At 37.7% G+C, this 17,286-nt stretch overlaps 2 protein-coding genes across 4 annotated transcripts in view; both read right to left on the bottom strand.

The window, feature by feature from the left end:
• Positions 1-17,286, bottom strand: part of ncaph (non-SMC condensin I complex, subunit H) — a 32,100-nt gene that overhangs the window by 7,149 nt on the left and 7,665 nt on the right. For 2 of the 3 annotated variants that reach the window (XM_028033327.1, XM_028033329.1), the window contains exons 10-18: positions 16,260-16,405; positions 14,874-14,980; positions 14,131-14,250; positions 13,298-13,405; positions 12,951-13,094; positions 11,968-12,078; positions 11,723-11,799; positions 11,375-11,450; positions 10,693-11,030 (exon numbers count right to left, since the gene is read on the bottom strand). In XM_028033327.1, coding sequence (XP_027889128.1) covers positions 10,971-11,030; positions 11,375-11,450; positions 11,723-11,799; positions 11,968-12,078; positions 12,951-13,094; positions 13,298-13,405; positions 14,131-14,250; positions 14,874-14,980; positions 16,260-16,405 — 949 coding nt within the window. In that variant the 3' untranslated portion in view covers positions 10,693-10,970. Of the gene's footprint in view, positions 1-10,692; positions 11,031-11,374; positions 11,451-11,722; positions 11,800-11,967; positions 12,079-12,950; positions 13,095-13,297; positions 13,406-14,130; positions 14,251-14,873; positions 14,981-16,259; positions 16,406-17,286 lie in introns of those variants that run through there. The other variant, XM_028033328.1, reaches the window with a different exon arrangement.
• On the bottom strand, positions 19-8,520 carry vamp8 (vesicle-associated membrane protein 8 (endobrevin)). Its single transcript, XM_028033336.1, has 3 exons — positions 8,223-8,520; positions 2,428-2,595; positions 19-1,334 (listed from the first exon to the last, which is right to left on the bottom strand). Exons 1-3 carry the CDS (start codon positions 8,235-8,237, stop codon positions 1,149-1,151), a joined length of 369 nt encoding a protein of 122 aa, XP_027889137.1. The 5' UTR covers positions 8,238-8,520; the 3' UTR covers positions 19-1,148.

Raw genomic sequence — 17,286 nt, 5'->3', positions numbered from 1 at the left:
AGTACCAAACAACCAGGCTGAGGTAAATACTATTTATTGACTTCATCGGACAGTAAAACCATTGAACACCAGAAACCCCGGAGCAGCTACACCGGTCAGCTGCTCTGCGGCGGTCTGCCATCAGTCAAAAATAAACAGGCTTAGAGAACAGAGGCTACTGCATCCCACAATCACAGACAACTATAATACACACAGAGAGAATTTGTTCCAACACATTCTGGTTCTTTATACAATCATCTGATAAACAGCAAGAAAACAAACAAAACACAGAACTGTGCCATTTAATCAGAAATCAGTATAGTTTATTTTCACAGAAATATCCAGGAATCATTCTGGATTCCATTGAATAAAATAAAGAATTAGATCATTTGTTTTTAATGATTAGACATTTTCAGCAAAGACACTTGTTAACAGTAAATATACACATTGGTGAGACGTATATACAGTTGATAATTTGAGTCATTTTGACCTCTGAAGCTAACCAGGTGGTGGGGCAGGAGAAGGAGGTGGGCCTGAATGTTAGTTCTGTGGATGATGCGTCCCACTTGTTCTCAACACGTCAGGCCTTTATTATGCAATAGATGCTTGAATGTAAAAAAAAAAAAAAAAAAAAAGACATTCATCGTACCAACATCAGTCATTGGTTTTAGTTGTGCACATTTTCTTTTGTGTGAGTGTAAAAACGTAGGTTCTCCTTTAATGAAGTTAGTGGTAACATTCAAAATCTAATGTGCGTCTCGTAACACGTTGGATAAGTTTCTCCCGGTTTAGACTTCATAAGCATATCTTTGGAAAAGTCAACATAAACCACGAACCATGAAAAATAAAAATCTACAATCATTCAGATTAACTGTTAACTAGCTACAGATGGAGAAGAAGACAAGAGGTGCTTCCAGTAAAAAAGGGAAAAAAGCATTTAAAAAAAGTTAGAAAAGGAAAGATAACTCACTTATCTGGTTTTATTTAAACTGTTTCAAAGAGTTTATCATTAAAAGTGCATGTAACAAAAGCATGAAAGTAACCTGAAGAAACTAAGAAACCTTAAATATTTACCAGAAGTAGTAATAAGTCATGTTCTAGGGTCAATATATTACTCGGTATTCGGTGTTTACGACTTTGTTGTGTCTCGTTGGACGCGTTGTGTGCCTTCACGGTTTCTTGGTGGGAGTGACTACAGGACCCACAGGCGCGCTGACGGGAATGACTCCGGTGGCCAGCAGGATGATGATGAGGACGATGATGAGCACGACCACCACGATGACGACGATCAGCTTGACGTTCTTCCACCAGTAGGACCGGGCCACTTTGTGAGAAGTCTGCTTGAAGTTCTGAGCCTGGGATTGGAAGAACATGAGAAGGGTCACCCAGGCTCCATTCGGCTGCAAGCTACAATTCTCAGACATCAACTAGATGCTCAAATTACACAGAAGGTTTTCCTACAAAAGTCACTGGATGAGGACACGTTGGCAGGAAAAGCTTTAATTCTTTAGGACAAGCATATTTTCCTCCTTCTTGGTTTATCAATCATCAGTGGTTTGCTTTTTAATAAAATTAAAAGACAATAGCTGCGTTCCCACTGACCATATAGTTGTGCAAATCGATGTTTTGAAAATAAATTTGCTTAATCGAAATTGCACCCTTTTTTTTGTGCATTTTACAAATCAAGTGATCAACAATCGGATGTCGCCCCTGGGGCAAACTACTGAGAAGAAGGAAGGCAAGGAGGAGTTGGCGGCTGATGGCGCTGCGTAAACAAACCTGTTCATGTGTAATTTTAATTGCATCTCTTATTTAATGGAAACGCATCGATTGCAAAATTGTGTTTTTTGACATTAGTGGAATACAGACAAATTTTTATGCGCATTTGTAATGGAAACACAACTAGTGGAATATTTTTCATAGTTCTTTCCAATCAAAATGGCTCCTTTATTTGGGTCCTTTTATGTTTTTTTTTTTTTTTATAAAAACCTACAATCAGGGAGTTTGTGTGGACTTTTGATGATCGAATCCATTTCCACTCTTCAGACTCCTGTCTGTAGCGGCTGATTGGTTTCGCTCCCAGAGACTTGAAGTGAACATTTAATGAACACTAAAATTAAAATGTGACATGGGTTTAAGCGTACTGTGATGAGACATCTGATCCTGAGGTAGCAAGCTGTGGGGTTAATGAGCTCATTCTCTTTCCAAGGTGCCTGACTGAAACGCTCTCCATTAAAAGTTGCGTTCAGCAGAAGAATGAAGAAGAACATTTTATTTGCCTTTTTCCCCCACATACCCCAGCGGAACCATCTTGTTCAGAGTTGTTCATAATGACTGCCACTGTGACCATGGCTCAACAATAAACCTACACAGTGCAACTCGGTGTTTCCGATAAACCAAAAGGAGAGCAAAAATATATAATAATAAAAATCTGACGGTAACACTGACCCCTGCTTGTAGATCCTCCGACTTGCCCATGAGGTCGTCCAGTCTCTCTCCTCGCGCCAGGATCCGGTCAACATTCTGCGTCATGATGTTCTTCACTCCATCCACCTGGTCCTTCAGGTTCTGGACCTTGTCCTTGGGCTCTGGTGCGTCCTCGATTCCTCCTCGCTCCTACGGCGGCAAAGAACAAAGAACTCAGAATTAGCTGAAATACGCCAGTTATCATCAACTTTACAAGGTTGTAGTAACCTTGATAACTTGTACAAGTTATCAAGGTTACTACAACCTTGATAACTTGACATCAAGGTTATCACTGATGTCAAGTTATCCTCATTGAGTCCTCATTGACTTGTCCTCATGTCAAGTCAATGAGGACTCGACATTCTTCAATGACAAATTGCGGATGTTAGACATCCTCTGCATCAATAAACATTTTATCGAATTTTAATCACATGTATTAGAAATTAGACCCAATAAATATGCTGCAGTCAAATATATAATATTGTTTGTGCACTCAAATCCTAAGTGCTGTCAAACTACTCTCACCTATTTCCAAGAAATTGTGATGGTTCGAAACTCAAGCAGCAACATCAGAGTAACTATTTAAATGTATGGAGTCTTATTTCTCTTCTGAAGGCCTACGGGCATCTGTGGACTAAGATTTAAAGCTGATACGACTGAAAATAAATCATGTATTACAGAATAAGTACAAGGCTTTGTTCATGCAGGATAAACTTATCTTCACAGTCTACAAATCTTAAGTTTTACATTAAGTGTCTGGTTAAAAAAAATAATAATAATCTAAGTACCACCCAAATTCAGGCAGACATGCAGCAAAGTACAAGGAAGAAACTTTTAGAGCTTAAATAACTCGATTGCAAAACTCACAATGTGCTCACCATAATACAGAGTAAGATCTATGTATTATGCATAGAGATTAGTTAAAATGTGAGTAAGTAGATTTACACATTTCATAGATGTCTCTCTGTTTAAAGGCATAGAAAAGGTTGTGACATCAACACAGTCACAGAACATTAATCAAACAATGGTAATTAAATCTTTCAGCGTCAGCAGAAAAACTATGTTCATTTTATAGAGAAGACTGAACTCAACAGCAGGTGACAAAACATCTCAACATCCGTTGGCTGGTTTAACAGATGGGGTAATCTGTAGAGCTGCTCATGGTGCAAACACATAACCGCTAAAAAAAACCAAAGAACAAAAAAATAGTTCCTCAAATTGTCAACCGTCAATAAAGGTGAGTTGTGTCAAAAGCCCTACATTATACAGCCTAGCTAGGTTTCTAAAGGTATAACCTCCACCCAACTGTCCATGGGAGATTTCTTTTTAATTTCCTCAACTATGTAGGAAATGACCAGGAGCGTCTGAGCTGCATGGTATGTAGCTGTAGTAGACAGTGGTAATATTATCTATTCAGATTCATCCATGTAAGACACTTCTGGCAGCAGAAACCCAAGGTTGAGCTGTAGTCTCATGGTACGATCATCTCAACTAAATCCAATATAGTTTAAGAAGATTTACTGATACTAAAAACAAAAACTGGTATTGTGAGCCAGCTGTTTGATATTAATCTAAATTATTCCTACTGCTACTAAAATAATACAGTACTGATTATTACAGGGACCGGGCGTAGTTTTCAAAATATCATATTTAGTAGGAATACAAAGCTGTGCTACCTTTGTTTGTCATGACTGAAGATGTTTCTGAATCACTGAATTCATCTTTCTACAAGGCAACAGAGAAAACAAGAAGCCTAATTTCAGTCAGGTGACCAGCAGTGTGCAGCAGTAACCGAGGTACTCAGTGCAGCTGGAGAAAAGTCTTCAGGTCTAATTTAGCAACTTTATGCTGGTACAACAGTGTAAAACAAAGAGTAAATATCCACCAATTTTGAAAAGTTCAAAATTTGCTAGAAAACAATCCCTCCAATTTTGAGATTAATCTCAGAAAATTTCTAGAACAAAACTTGAACATTTATGAGTTTCAAGTCAAAGATGTTTTCTTGCAAGTTTTTATGGCAGAAATTTACTCCTCTTAAAAAAAAAAAAAATATATATATATATATATAATGTTCCTAATACACCACTGTAGGTAACAGATACCTACTGTATCTTGCTGTCAGAACTAAAATAAATAGTTTTAAAAAGGCATCATTTTGGACAAAACCACTTGAGATATAAAAAAAAAGCTTCAATTTGTCCTTAACTAGAATCCCCATCCAATAGTTTGATTGATCCATGAAACACCATTACGTGAGAAAACTCGCTTGTTTATCCTCAATATTTTAGCTTTCCCTTAACATTAATATTTTTTCAGCTATTTGCCATATTATTGAATTGAACTTTGTTTTTAAGAAAAATATACATTTGAGTTTGGAAGCTACCAAGAAACGTCTGGTTGTTTTAAAACTGACCAACTTTACTTGGAAAAGCCCAATTGCTGAAGAATCGCTGTCATGCGTGACGGGGTAAACATTCCTTCAAACTTTAAACTCATCATAAATATTCAAACAGACCTTTAGAAAACATTCACACCTACCGAAGGTTTGCCATCCATTAAATATAACCTACTGATTTGTATCGTGTTGCCATTTTCAGGTCACTGATCAAAACTCTGGCATGCTGAATGCCAGATTATTTTTTCCTGGGTTTGTTTGATACAGTGGAAAGTAAACTCATCTTTCAATGCTGTGGGTGTGAATTCAAAGCAGAAATGGCAGCAGGTGTGTGTCCGCACACACAGACCTCCTTATCCCAGAAGACGGCAACAGCCTCTAAACAAAGCCGTATCTAGGAAACAGAGCAGGTTTCTCCTGCGTCATCCATTGTCTGTCTGATGCTATCCTCTGTCTTCATGCTATTCTCATCCTAGTTACACGTTTTATAGATTTTTAATAGCTTCATTAATTAATGCTTAACTGAATGGTATTGCTTTTATTTTTTGCTAAATTCCACGTCCACTGAGGAAGGAGTGACATCCAACCTTACGTTTCATTCGCCTGCCACACAAACCTGGCTCGGTCCTTTCCTGATCTCTTCACACCAATGACTCCTTCAAGGCACACTGCATGGCAGACAGCTACCTCTGCTAACAGAAGGAGGGGCATGTGTCTGATTCATGGGAAGTGGCCTTGGTATTCCAGTTGAACTCAGTAACTCATACAAAAGCCTGTCAGATGATATTTAGCTGGTGTATATAAGCTAAAGATATCGGAGGAAAAAATAAAACAAAAACTACAGTGTGTGTTTCACTGCTGCTCTGAATGCAAAGTGACTGATTTCCTTCGTCCGTGTTAGCCACAACTCCAAATCCTAACTGTCTGATTTTACTACCCAAATATAATAAGTGCCAAGCTTTGAATAGTATAGAGATAATGAACATGCTCTGAGATTCTTTAATCACACTTAGACCGTAAATTGAGTTTGGACTCTACCAAGAAACGTCTGGTTGCTTTAAAACGCACAAACTTCACTTGGAAAAGCCCAATTGCTGAAGAATCCTTTTTATGCGCGACTGGGTATGAAAATGGTTTTCTCTTTTGTAAAGAGAAAAACATTTGTTACATAAAAACGCTTTTTTAAAATCTTAGTTACACTAAAGCAGTTCCTCATTGGTTTGCATTAAGTGTTTTTACTTTAAACTGTATAAAGTACAATTTGGTTTGTTGATTGTTGATTTATTTATTTAAAAAGGGACAAAGTATGATCAGGGTTAGCCATAAAGGCTAACTTTCATCTGTACTCCCTCAAGGTACAATCAATATGAATACAATAGATTAACGTGCAACACAGACAACTTAGTAATCTTCTTCAACAAAAGGGAATAATGATGATAAATAAGAAGCAATTTTCATCTAAAATGAGCATATTAAGTTACAAATCTAAAAAAATATATAAAGTCATAAAGCACAAAAGTTCACCATAACATTGTGCAATACAATACATAGAAAAACAACTTTATTTTAAAGAAATAGAGATTTCTTTAAAACCTTTTAACGATCCTTTAATCAATTTCATAGAGTTCGGCGATGCGATGGAAAGAAAAATAAAATATTCAATACATGGTCAAATTGCATTTACTTTTTTTTACTGAAATGTTTTCTTTGGGTAATCTCTCTACAATGTGTATAAATTACCAATAAAGTCAAATCTGGAAATGAAATCAGCAGCAACTTGGTCAAACTCCAGCAACGAGGAAAACATGTGGAGTTTGTTCAATGTTGTTTTCAGTGAAGCCTGAAGGGACAGACTGACTAACACTGTACAAAATATATTCATTTACATTCCAGAAATGAAAACAAACTGTTTGTTGCTGCAGCTACCTCTGGGTTCTCAAACACACAGCAGCCATTTTTGGTTTTGAGGTCAGGGCGGCTGAATGATCTCAGAATTTTCAAATGATAATTTAAACTTTCTGCTAAGTTTCAATGTAGGGACTTTGCAGGTTTGACTTCAGAGTAAAAATGAAAACAATACTAATCTGTTCCTTTCAACCAAACACACTGTACCTTTAGACTGACACTTTATTTTAATTGTAAAACAATACCAGCTAAAAATATTCCATCTCCTATTGCCTCTACCGTCTTAAAATCTCTCATAAAAACTGGATTTATTGAGGTGAAGCTTTAGAGATGTCATAATGTTTGAGAACTAATTCTTCCCCCAGTTTATTTGTAGTCATTACTGTACATAGATCTGTGGCTGATCCAGACAAGAAAATATCAAAATCATAAGCTGTTCCGTGTAAATTATTAAAATGTGAAAGGTGAATTACTGCAGACGTCACAAAATAAACTGAATAATTTTGTAGTATTTTTAAGTTCAGTCTTTTGGGATCTGCAACTTCAGCCACTAATATCAAAGAAAGTTTGATATACGGATTCTCAACTCATCACAGCTTTGTCTTTTTAATTAAACACAGCTGAATAAGTGACTTTAGTCTCTATTGACTAGATGGAAGCTGGAAAACCCCTCCCCCACCTGTTGCTGCTTACTGCCAGTCAGCTGGGTGAACAAATTCTTCTGCATGGCTTGCAAGAAAGATACATTTAACCATTAGCAAATATTTCCACTTTAAATAAAAATAAAAATAAAAAAGGAACAGTCATGGGAAAGAACAGCAACTAATCACTCAAATGTTTTAAAATTGGCAGCATTTCTGTAAAGCAGGTATTACTAACCCCAACATACCAGCTTTATCGAAATAACAGCCTGTCGTACGTGTTTAGTGGGTTTATTACGTTATTTTTTCTTTATCAAACTTAATAACAGGTAAGTGGATATAAGTATAACTGACGTAACTAATTTGCTAACTGTACCTGTCTGCCTTTGGCCACAGTGAAAGGTTTGTTTTCAACAGTCCCAAAGAGAGGAATTAAATAGAGCTGGAATCACACACTCGATGAGGGAAAACTATTAAATATATTTATTTAAAATTTATTTTTAAAAAGTCAATGTTATCACCGCAACAGGTTATGTGAAGTGGATACATTTTTTTAGTGCCAAGTTTTTAGTTTTAACAAAGGTAGAAAAAAAATATCCTTCCACGACGCAGTTTTTGGTGAGAGCTGGCCATTGGGTGGTGTTATTAGCTCGGCGTCGCAAGAACTTTCCTCCTCTACGTTTAAAAGTTAATAAGTTCTCTGAGTGAGCCTGTTTTTTCCTCTCTCCCTTCCATAAAACCTGTTTTCTCTAGAAAACCGCCTGCATGGCGGCCAGCATCGCTGGAAAGACTCACTGAGCCACAAACAGGCTTCAGCCATTATTCTCATCACCTACCGGATCATAGTCCATCTTGTTGGAAGCAAAGGTCCTCTTGCTCGTAAATTGGCGGTCCAACTTTTAATTTAACCTTGTTGCGTTCACTTAAGACCTTTTTTAAGACCTGGTCTAAAAATGTAAGACTTTAATACGTTCAAGTTCCAACTACGTTTCCTTCTTCAAGTTAACTTCCTGGTAGACGTTTCTTTTCGTTCCTTCTGACTAAATTCCTCCGCGGCGCCGGTGTCAAGTGAACCGCATCACAATTTGCTTCCTCCGTCACATTAAAATACGTAACCTCGCAGCGATATGCGACGATTTGTTTCTCGACGAGCAAACACTAAAATAATAAGCTTATTTAATGTGTTCAAACTATTTAATGGGCTAATGGATGAATGCCAACGTTTTATGGCCGATATCCACGCATTACGGCGAAATTAAAATGCTTTTATTTTGAAACCGCACCTGTACTTCTCTCATTGTCGTAAAATACACCTGAGCCACCCCTGCTGTGACGTCACACTCACAGGTTCTTCCCAGTACTTCCTAAATGTGATCTTACCGAGTCATAAACTCTCCTAGAGCTTTGTATGTTTCTCTGTAGGAAAAGCTCGGGGCTGCGTGCTTGGTCCTCTTTCATTTTTAAGCAACAGCACTCAACGGAGTTGTACAGCAAAAGGCAAAGAACTTACACTTACAGGAATTTAAATTACTAGGCAAAAAAATATATCTCCTTAAAAATCGGAAGATTGAGAAATAAATGTGTATGAGGATGGACTCTGTTTATACAGGTGGATAAAATCTTTTTTTTTTTTTTTCAGGTGGCAATTATATCACTACTTTGTAGAAATAAAAGACAAGCATAAATCTGTGAACATCAGTTTGAAAGAAGTTCTCAGTTGGGCTTTAATCCAAACAGAGCCAGAGCTACATAAATGTGGGCCCCTGGGCTGGAGCTTTGGTGCCTTTTTCATGAAAAAAATACTCTTAATGCAAACTACAGTACATTGATAGTTAGTCATATATATCTGCGGGTATGAACTGATGCATGGTAGGAGTACCGTGCATCAGTTATGGTTGATTGCTCCAAAGAAAAAAACCCATAACTTTATAATTTTCAAATACTTTTATTGTTTATATTGATGAAAATCCAAAAAATATTAAGTCTACTCACGTTATTTGAGCCTATGAGTTTTACATAAGGCACAATGTTTGCAAAACACATTCTTTAAAAAATCTGGTCCATCTGAGTCAGTTTCCTGCTACACTTTGCATCTTGTTGGTGAAAAGGTTTCACCAGAACGCCGTCTTCTAAATTCATATTACAAGTCGACACATTGTCACGCCTGAGCTGCGGATTTCTGCAGCTCTTCTACAGTTTGCAACGCTGCTTTCCAGAATCTCTCTCTCTCCTCCGTATGTTTGTTGTCGACAGCCATGCTGTGGTCTGCCTGTAATTACACCACTTTTCCACAAGTTTATCCCTGACCCATCTATGTTCCTTGTCTTCATACCTTTTGTTTGCATGACAGTTGTATTCATATTGAAATCGAACAACACATCGGTGAAACCTGTTTCTTAAATAGAGATCTACAGAAAGTGGTGGTGTGGTTTTTTTCTTCCAACAAACTTCTTGAAAGCATTTGTCCTTTTCTTGCATTTCCTTTCTCATAAATTCCAATAAAAATGTGGTTTTAATGTAGACAAAAAAAAAAGAAACATCTTCTGGTTCACGTTGGAATTTGTTTAATAAAACCTTCTCTGGCTTTCACATAAATTATCTGCTTTTCAAGGGAAATATTATCTGATTTTCTTGTGAAATATTTTAAGCTTCAAATCTCAATAAACTGTAAATAATTAACTTGAGATGAAGCTTAAATAAGTTTTTGCGCCACTTTTATTTGCTTTCTTGTGAAGGCAATCCCTTCTTTTAGATCTAAGAACAGCTATAAATCAGTTTTTATTACTACAACAGTAAAGAGTTGTTAATCTATTTTCTTTTCTACAAATCAAAAGAACTGAACGAACTTCCACCAAGAATGATGCTTTTAATAACTTCCCTACTGGCCTCTTTGTAAAGCTGTTTAAAGGATTTGCTTCCTTAATAATCGTCTTTTAGTTAATTACAAGCTGGGTTTCAAGCTAATTGAAAATGACAAAGACCTGAAAAATCAAGCATCTCCTCTACGTTTCACATACATGTGAAAAAAAAAATGACTTCACCAGTTTTCCTCTGCTCACGTAACAGGAAGGTTTGGTGTCCTGTTAGCCCAGCAGCTCCTCCTTGTTGACCTGCTACACCCAGCCAGAAACTTCATACCTCGACCAACCAGTTTGACCACCACCCTGAGGGAGGCGGTGCATGTTGTTCCTGTTCCTGCTGGTTGGATCAACAACAGCTGAGCGCCATCTGATTATTTGCCACTGCAAATCATCGGAGCTTTCTCGTCGTGAAAACGATTCGCAATAAAGTTACGTTATCATTGTGTTTAAGAATTACTGGAACTTTATGAAAAAGAAAGCATTTATTTTGACAATTCATTTTTTGAGCAATGGTTGAGCTGTTCTAATCATCTACACAGACAAGACAGAGAAAAGAGTTGAGAAAGGAGGGAGCAAAAGCAGATTATCTTCATTACACGGAGATAAGAAAAGACACTTAAAAACATGTTTTAGAAAAAAAGAAAGAAGTTTTAGATAAACACTGAGTATGAAAAATAACAAAAAAAAAATTTCTTCGATCTTCGTTCAAATCCTCCGTTCTGGTCACTGGCCTTGTCTGATGATGATATCTGACATGTCATCAACCTTCACCAGCTCCAGGTTCTGGGAAATAAATCAGAAATCAGAAATCAATACCCGCACTTGTTGTTCCAGAACAGCTCACAGATGGTTTGAACAGCAAGCAAACCATCTGTGAGCTTTACGTCACGTGTCTTTATTTGCCCAGAAGAAACATACATTTTACATACATACATTTCTCTGTATGTTAATGCAGGGAAATCTGTTAAGTTAAAGGTTTCCAATGACATACAGAGTTCTCTACAGCTTTAGCGTGTGCATGTTCAACAGTTTGTGACTTATCCTTAGAGCCCATTTGGACCTGGCCACATCAATCACAACGTTACTTCCTAATAAGCATCTAGGCGTTGTGTTGGAGTGACGCTCACCTTTTCATTAGCGAGATGCAGCAGGGCAACAAACGCCAGTGGCACCGACAGGTTCTGAGCCATACTGCTGGGTAATCTGAACCAACACAGAGGGAGAGAAACAGGAAAACAGAGACGCTTTAACAATTTTTAGTTGATTTTTAAGAAAAAACATTTCCGTTAATTGGAAGTCAAAAACTGTCATCTTTGAAATTAAAGTGGGATCAATTAGGGAACAGTACACCAATGATTATTTTTGCACAGAATGAACTCCTTTTCACCAGTGTCATGCAGCATGAGCGCCAACTCTGATTAATATTCTTCACAAGTGTAAGTCGTAGCGGGCCGGGCCAGCAGGTTGGCCAGTACCTTTGAAGCAGAGTCTTTGTAGTCTGACTGAAGGCTTTCTCTCCACACACTGGAGCCTCTGCACTGTCCTCCACCTGCTGGGAACATCAAGGGGAAAAGCCAATAAAACAGACCTGGACACACAGAATCAAACAAATCTAGCTCAACCCGACTGGCTGGCTACTTTGCTCGCCCCACGCAAACTCTCAGGACAAGACGTTAGAAATTGTATTTTTTTATTTTAAAAAGAGAGAGAAGTGATTTACCTGTTTTGGTTTTTCTGGGCTGTCAGTCAGCAGAGTCCACATGCTGTTCTTCAGCCTCTTCATGTCCATTTTCTTCGCTGTCTTGGCGTAGTTGATTTCTATTTTGTTCACCTTCGTAGCAAAAGTAACACAGTAAGCCTCGAAGAAATTACGAAGCAAAAACTTTCCCAGTGTAATTACGAAGCAAAAACTTTCCCAGTGTGCAGAATTTACACATTTTACACATGCAGCTGCAGAATATAATTACAGTGCCTAGAAGAAGTATTTGTACTGGTAAAGCATGTTCACGTTTTGTTACAACCACACGCTTAATGTACTAAAATGAAATGTTAGATTTTATTAACTTTTTGTGTTTGAACATCATAAATCAACTCGAGTAAACAAACTGGAACACCGGTGTTGGACAAAATAAAAATGAAATTAAATAACTGCACAAAATTAGGTCTGTCGTTTTGGACGTTATTCAACCATTTTGACCAACGCTTTTCGAAATCTGCCCCTCATGACTTCAGTCTAAAGGTTATTATTTCCATTACAAAAATACTCTATATCAAATCAATCATTTAATAAACTGAAATTGTATGCGAAGGTCGTAGTCCTGAAATGGGAAGCATATATTGGTTCACAACAGGGTTTACACACAAAAATCTGGAGTGAAAGTGTGGGGTCACAGATCACGTGATTTTTAGCAGCAGTCCTAGAATTATCACAAGTTTATTTTTCTACAATTCTTCCCACTGGTGCCAAAAGTGACTGGATAGAAAAAAACAGAAGATGTTTCCGTCTTCCTTTTTTTTTTAATTCGTGGAAGCTGGATGCTCCTTATTGAATAGATCTAAAGAAACCAATCACTGATATCTTATTTTAACACGACATCAGAGCAAACAGAGAGGTTTGTGTTTGTAACATGGACTCACCGCAGTGTGAATGCTGTTGTAAGGCTCTGTCTTTGTGTTATAGAAAGTATCAAATGGAGGGCATACCCTGTGTGGCTCAGGCACCAGATCTTCCTCCCCGTATGTGGAAACTCCCTCCAGGTCTTGCGAGGGCTGAGACAGACCGTCACCTGAAGGCTGAGTGTCATCTGAACCACCAAACCCTTCGACGTCGTCATCACTGTCACTACCCTGAAACAGAGTGGACGGCCGCTTTCATGCTGCTGTTGATCATCTAGTCAAACACCGGCTTCAGCAAGCGTATAATCACAGCTGGACATTGTAATCTCTAAGATAGGTATGACTATGACCATATTGCTATGCAGCTGGTCTGTTCTGCTAACGCGTACTGCAGACTCAGCAGATTTCTGCTAACATCAAGATGGCTTCCAGACCTGAAGACCAGGACAGAAGTTGGCTGTGTCGTTGGCGTTGTTGTAGTCGTAATCCCCGATTCCTTCTCCAAGCTCTCCAGACAGCCTCTTCTGGGCCTCTTGACTCAACTACACAGAGCAGAAAACACATTCTATGTCAGAACATCTAGACAATATGTCAGACGTCAAAGAATCCCCGACTTTCCAGACGTAAACTTCCAGATTTCTATGTATGTTTTCAACATCCTATGAAAGTAAGAATAGAAATGTTTATGCGGGTGGTAAGGCCAAAGACAGAAAGAGAGCATGAAAGGCAGAAAAGACAGAAAAAAGACAAAGAAACAGGAAGAAAAACAGAGAGAAAGAATGAAAGAAAAAGAAAGAAAGAAAGACAAAACAATACATAAAGACAGATAGGGAAGCAAACCTGGAAAAACACATTTTTCCCCACAGTGACAAAAACTTTAAATCACATGTAATACTTTTCTAGACATGTTGGAATCCTGTTAGTATGTGTGAAGAACACATTTTTTTATGCTCCAAGTGCCCACTTAAAAAAATATCCCACACAGTATAATGTGATTTAAAATGAAGACTTGATCAGTGTTTGTCTTGGATTATTGTGTGACTGTAAAGATGTAGAACTGGAGCTTTTAAACTCCTAAAGGATTCTTTAAATGAAAAAAATAAATTGAGACAAAGTTGGTGAATGTTGCCACAAGTTCTCCTGAACACTCAAATATTGTCCGATTAATCAGACTCACTCAAACATAGAACTGTCCATTATGATGTTTTACTTCGGATGTATTTTAGTTGGAAAGCAGATCAGTGACCAGATAGGGCGGATATCTCACCGAGCTGGACGGTTTGAGGCTGAGCTGGGAGAGAATCTCTGGGGCAAACTTGAAATCGGCAGGCAGGGTCGTCTTCTTGTTGCTGGCGCTGAGGGCGGACTTACTGTTAGTGGTGGCTGCCTGGAAACAAGGAGGGAAAAAATGAGACTCAAAAGACAAAATGTTTGGGGGGAATCAGGAACTCAGCCCTCTAAGCTAGCTGCATCAAGTTACTGGGCCTCACATTATTATGCATTTATTTATGTCCCATCCGTAAACTTTAATGCATTTTATTGGGATCAAGGCATATTCTAACCATTTATGACCGTTTTGACGACAACACATTCTGATAGATTCTTGCTGCCTTTGTCAAATGTCCAAAGACTGAAGCAAAAATGATAAAGATTTATATGAAAACAGGAAACTCCCCATCCCAAAAAAACTATACTTATTACAATTGAAAGTCTAATTTATGTTTCTGATTCTTTGTTGCTGCTAATCCTGATTTTTGTTTTATATATATCTTTATTACTGTGTACAGAGTCACAGTGTCTTGAAAAGCGCATCATAAAATGTATCATTATCATTAACTAGACAATAAAAACCAGTGCCTTGACCATTATGCTGAAGCTAATCCCATCTGGCATTAAACAGCAAAAACAATTGATGCACAAAAAACGAGTTTAGATGAGGATATAAGACACTTTACTCTTTTTGAACAGTTTGAATAAATATTCAGGTGTTGGGGGTTAAAGCAGGTTTACCCTTGTGGTGCGGAAGTACGTGTCAAAGTTGACATCATCGTTGAAGTCTATTTCAAAGGTCTTCTTGGGCTTCCTTTTTCTGGTCTCTTTGTCAGGAACATGATCCACTGAAACACAACAAACAGGATTAAAAAAAAAAAAGCACAACAAAAACAGTCAGTTTTCTGTATACATGAACCGCAACGATCAATAAACTCTCAATTTTGAGAGAATGTGAGAGCATCATTTGCTTCCAGGTCACTCAAAGCACAAAACAAACCTAGTGTGTTAGCATAGCTAATATTTGTGTAAGGATGCAATCGTGTTTACTGTTCCTTCCTCTGGAAAACACAAAAGATGTGATGGACAGAAAGAATCGTCCTTGTCAAGTCTTTACGGTGATGAGCAGGCGCACGTTTTGATTTTAATCATGTACCGTTTTCTCATTAGTCCCAATTTAAAACATCGCTATTTATAATCTAATACTTTCTTTTCAGGAAGTTCAATACAGCAAGCAAAAAAAACGACTACCTTTGAAATTTAAATATGGGTTTTTGTTCAAACCCATATTTCAGCCTCAAGTTATGTACATTTTTTTATTAAATCAAGCAAGAAGTGTCTTTGTTTGGAAGAAATGCAAGTGCTTCTGAAATACTGTGGTGAACGCCTATTAGCACGAGTGTTCAAAGTGTCCACTCCTTAGTGTGAGTCAGGAAACCCCAGTCTGCACATGCAATAAAAACTGTGTACCAGTATTTGTTATAAATCATAAAATAAAGAGCGGGAACCATTATAGTGAGAACATGAGCTGGCAAACTTCTTACTGAACAGGAAGTGCTTTTCTTCTAAAAAGCTGAAATGTTCTGTTTGTATTGACTTTAGTTTATCCTATTCTGACTCAACCGGAAGTCAAGTTGATGTCAGAGTTCAGTTTGAAATACATACTTATGGTAATTATGGTGATGCTACAGTGACATGGACAGATCAATATAAATTGTCTATAAATTTTAGCATGTTCTACTTAAAGTTACAGTATATAATTTACTTAAACATGTTTTTTTTTAACCTTATTTGTTAAAACTGTCACTAGTTGTGGCAGTATGGTATGAGACGGGTAATCTGTGGAAAAAACAACAACAAAAATAAATTGCGAGTAGACAAGTATGACTGACAGCGGTAAGCCCCTCCTCCTGGCTCTGATTGGTTGTTTTGGACCGGGAGCTGTGCATTCCTGCAGATAGCTATAGTAGCTCAGGGAGGACGAGCTTGATTTTACACAGACTGTCTTGCATTATACTGTCACTTCATAGTGATCATTTCAACAAATGTGTAAAAAAAAAGATTTGTTAAATAAAAATTGGATACTGTAGCTTCAAGATGAGCAGGAAAGTGATTCTCTTCACTCACGTTTGTGTTTCGGTTTGAACTGCCAGTATCCGGGGCCAGCCCAGGCTGCCATGGTTCTCGGGCTGAAGTAAGAATATTCCCTGGGCTGAGAGGAAAGCTGCAGACACATGGTGGCGATGTCTCCTTCTCCGATGGGAATCACGTCCCTGGAGGATCAACAGAAGAATCATCAGAAAGAAAATGGTAACCTTGGGAAAGGAGCAGAACTCAATTGTCCTACTCTCAACCTCTGCAAAGGACTTTGTTACACTTCAGTTTGAATTGTAACAAGGAGTAGTGTGAAAGTGACAATCTGAAGCTGAGAGAAGTAAACACAAAATGCTAAAAACTTTTGAGGTGAAAATGTGTTTTCTGATCAACATGCTGACGACAGCTTCACTGTTCTGTTCACAGACGGGCCAGATGTAAGGGAAAGAATCCACCAGATTGAGGAACTAGCTCATGTTTTAGCCTGTTGCAGTGCCAATCTTTAAATATTTTTACTCAAAACAAAGGTAAGATATTTAACACGTTTTTTTCCCCCACATAGATTTCGACACATTAAAAACAATTTAAAAAGCAATTAATTGATGAAATTAATCGCTTTTATTAATTAAAAATAAAATACACATACAAAAAGTTCCGGCCAGTATTCCGTTTCTGATACACCAGTAAATCTGATGCACAAGCTGCATCCGCAAACAGCGACGTACGACGAAGCTGATTCTCTTGGCACTTAAAAAAATATATATTTAAAAAATTTGCTTCTATAAATGATCTGATAGGAGGCTAGCAAAGAGTATTGTGTTCAAGATGTGCTAAATGGAGTTAGCCTATCACCAAAGCTATGCAAGCCTAAAATAGCATCTCAATGCTAAACATGCAGCAGGACAGACGTCCCTAAAGCTAATATAAGCGTCCACATTTCTAAAGAAGAATTTTTTTTGTAGACTCTACATGAAAGCTGAGTGAGTATAAAAGGACTTTGGACCAAGCTGATGGTTGACTAACATAAATAACAGATTAAAAACAATAAGCAAAGGGTTTT

This window comes from Xiphophorus couchianus, chromosome 12, assembly GCF_001444195.1.
Source record: "Xiphophorus couchianus chromosome 12, X_couchianus-1.0, whole genome shotgun sequence".
Classification (NCBI taxonomy): Eukaryota; Metazoa; Chordata; class Actinopteri; order Cyprinodontiformes; family Poeciliidae; genus Xiphophorus; species Xiphophorus couchianus.
This window is presented reverse-complemented; position numbering and strand designations above follow the sequence as displayed.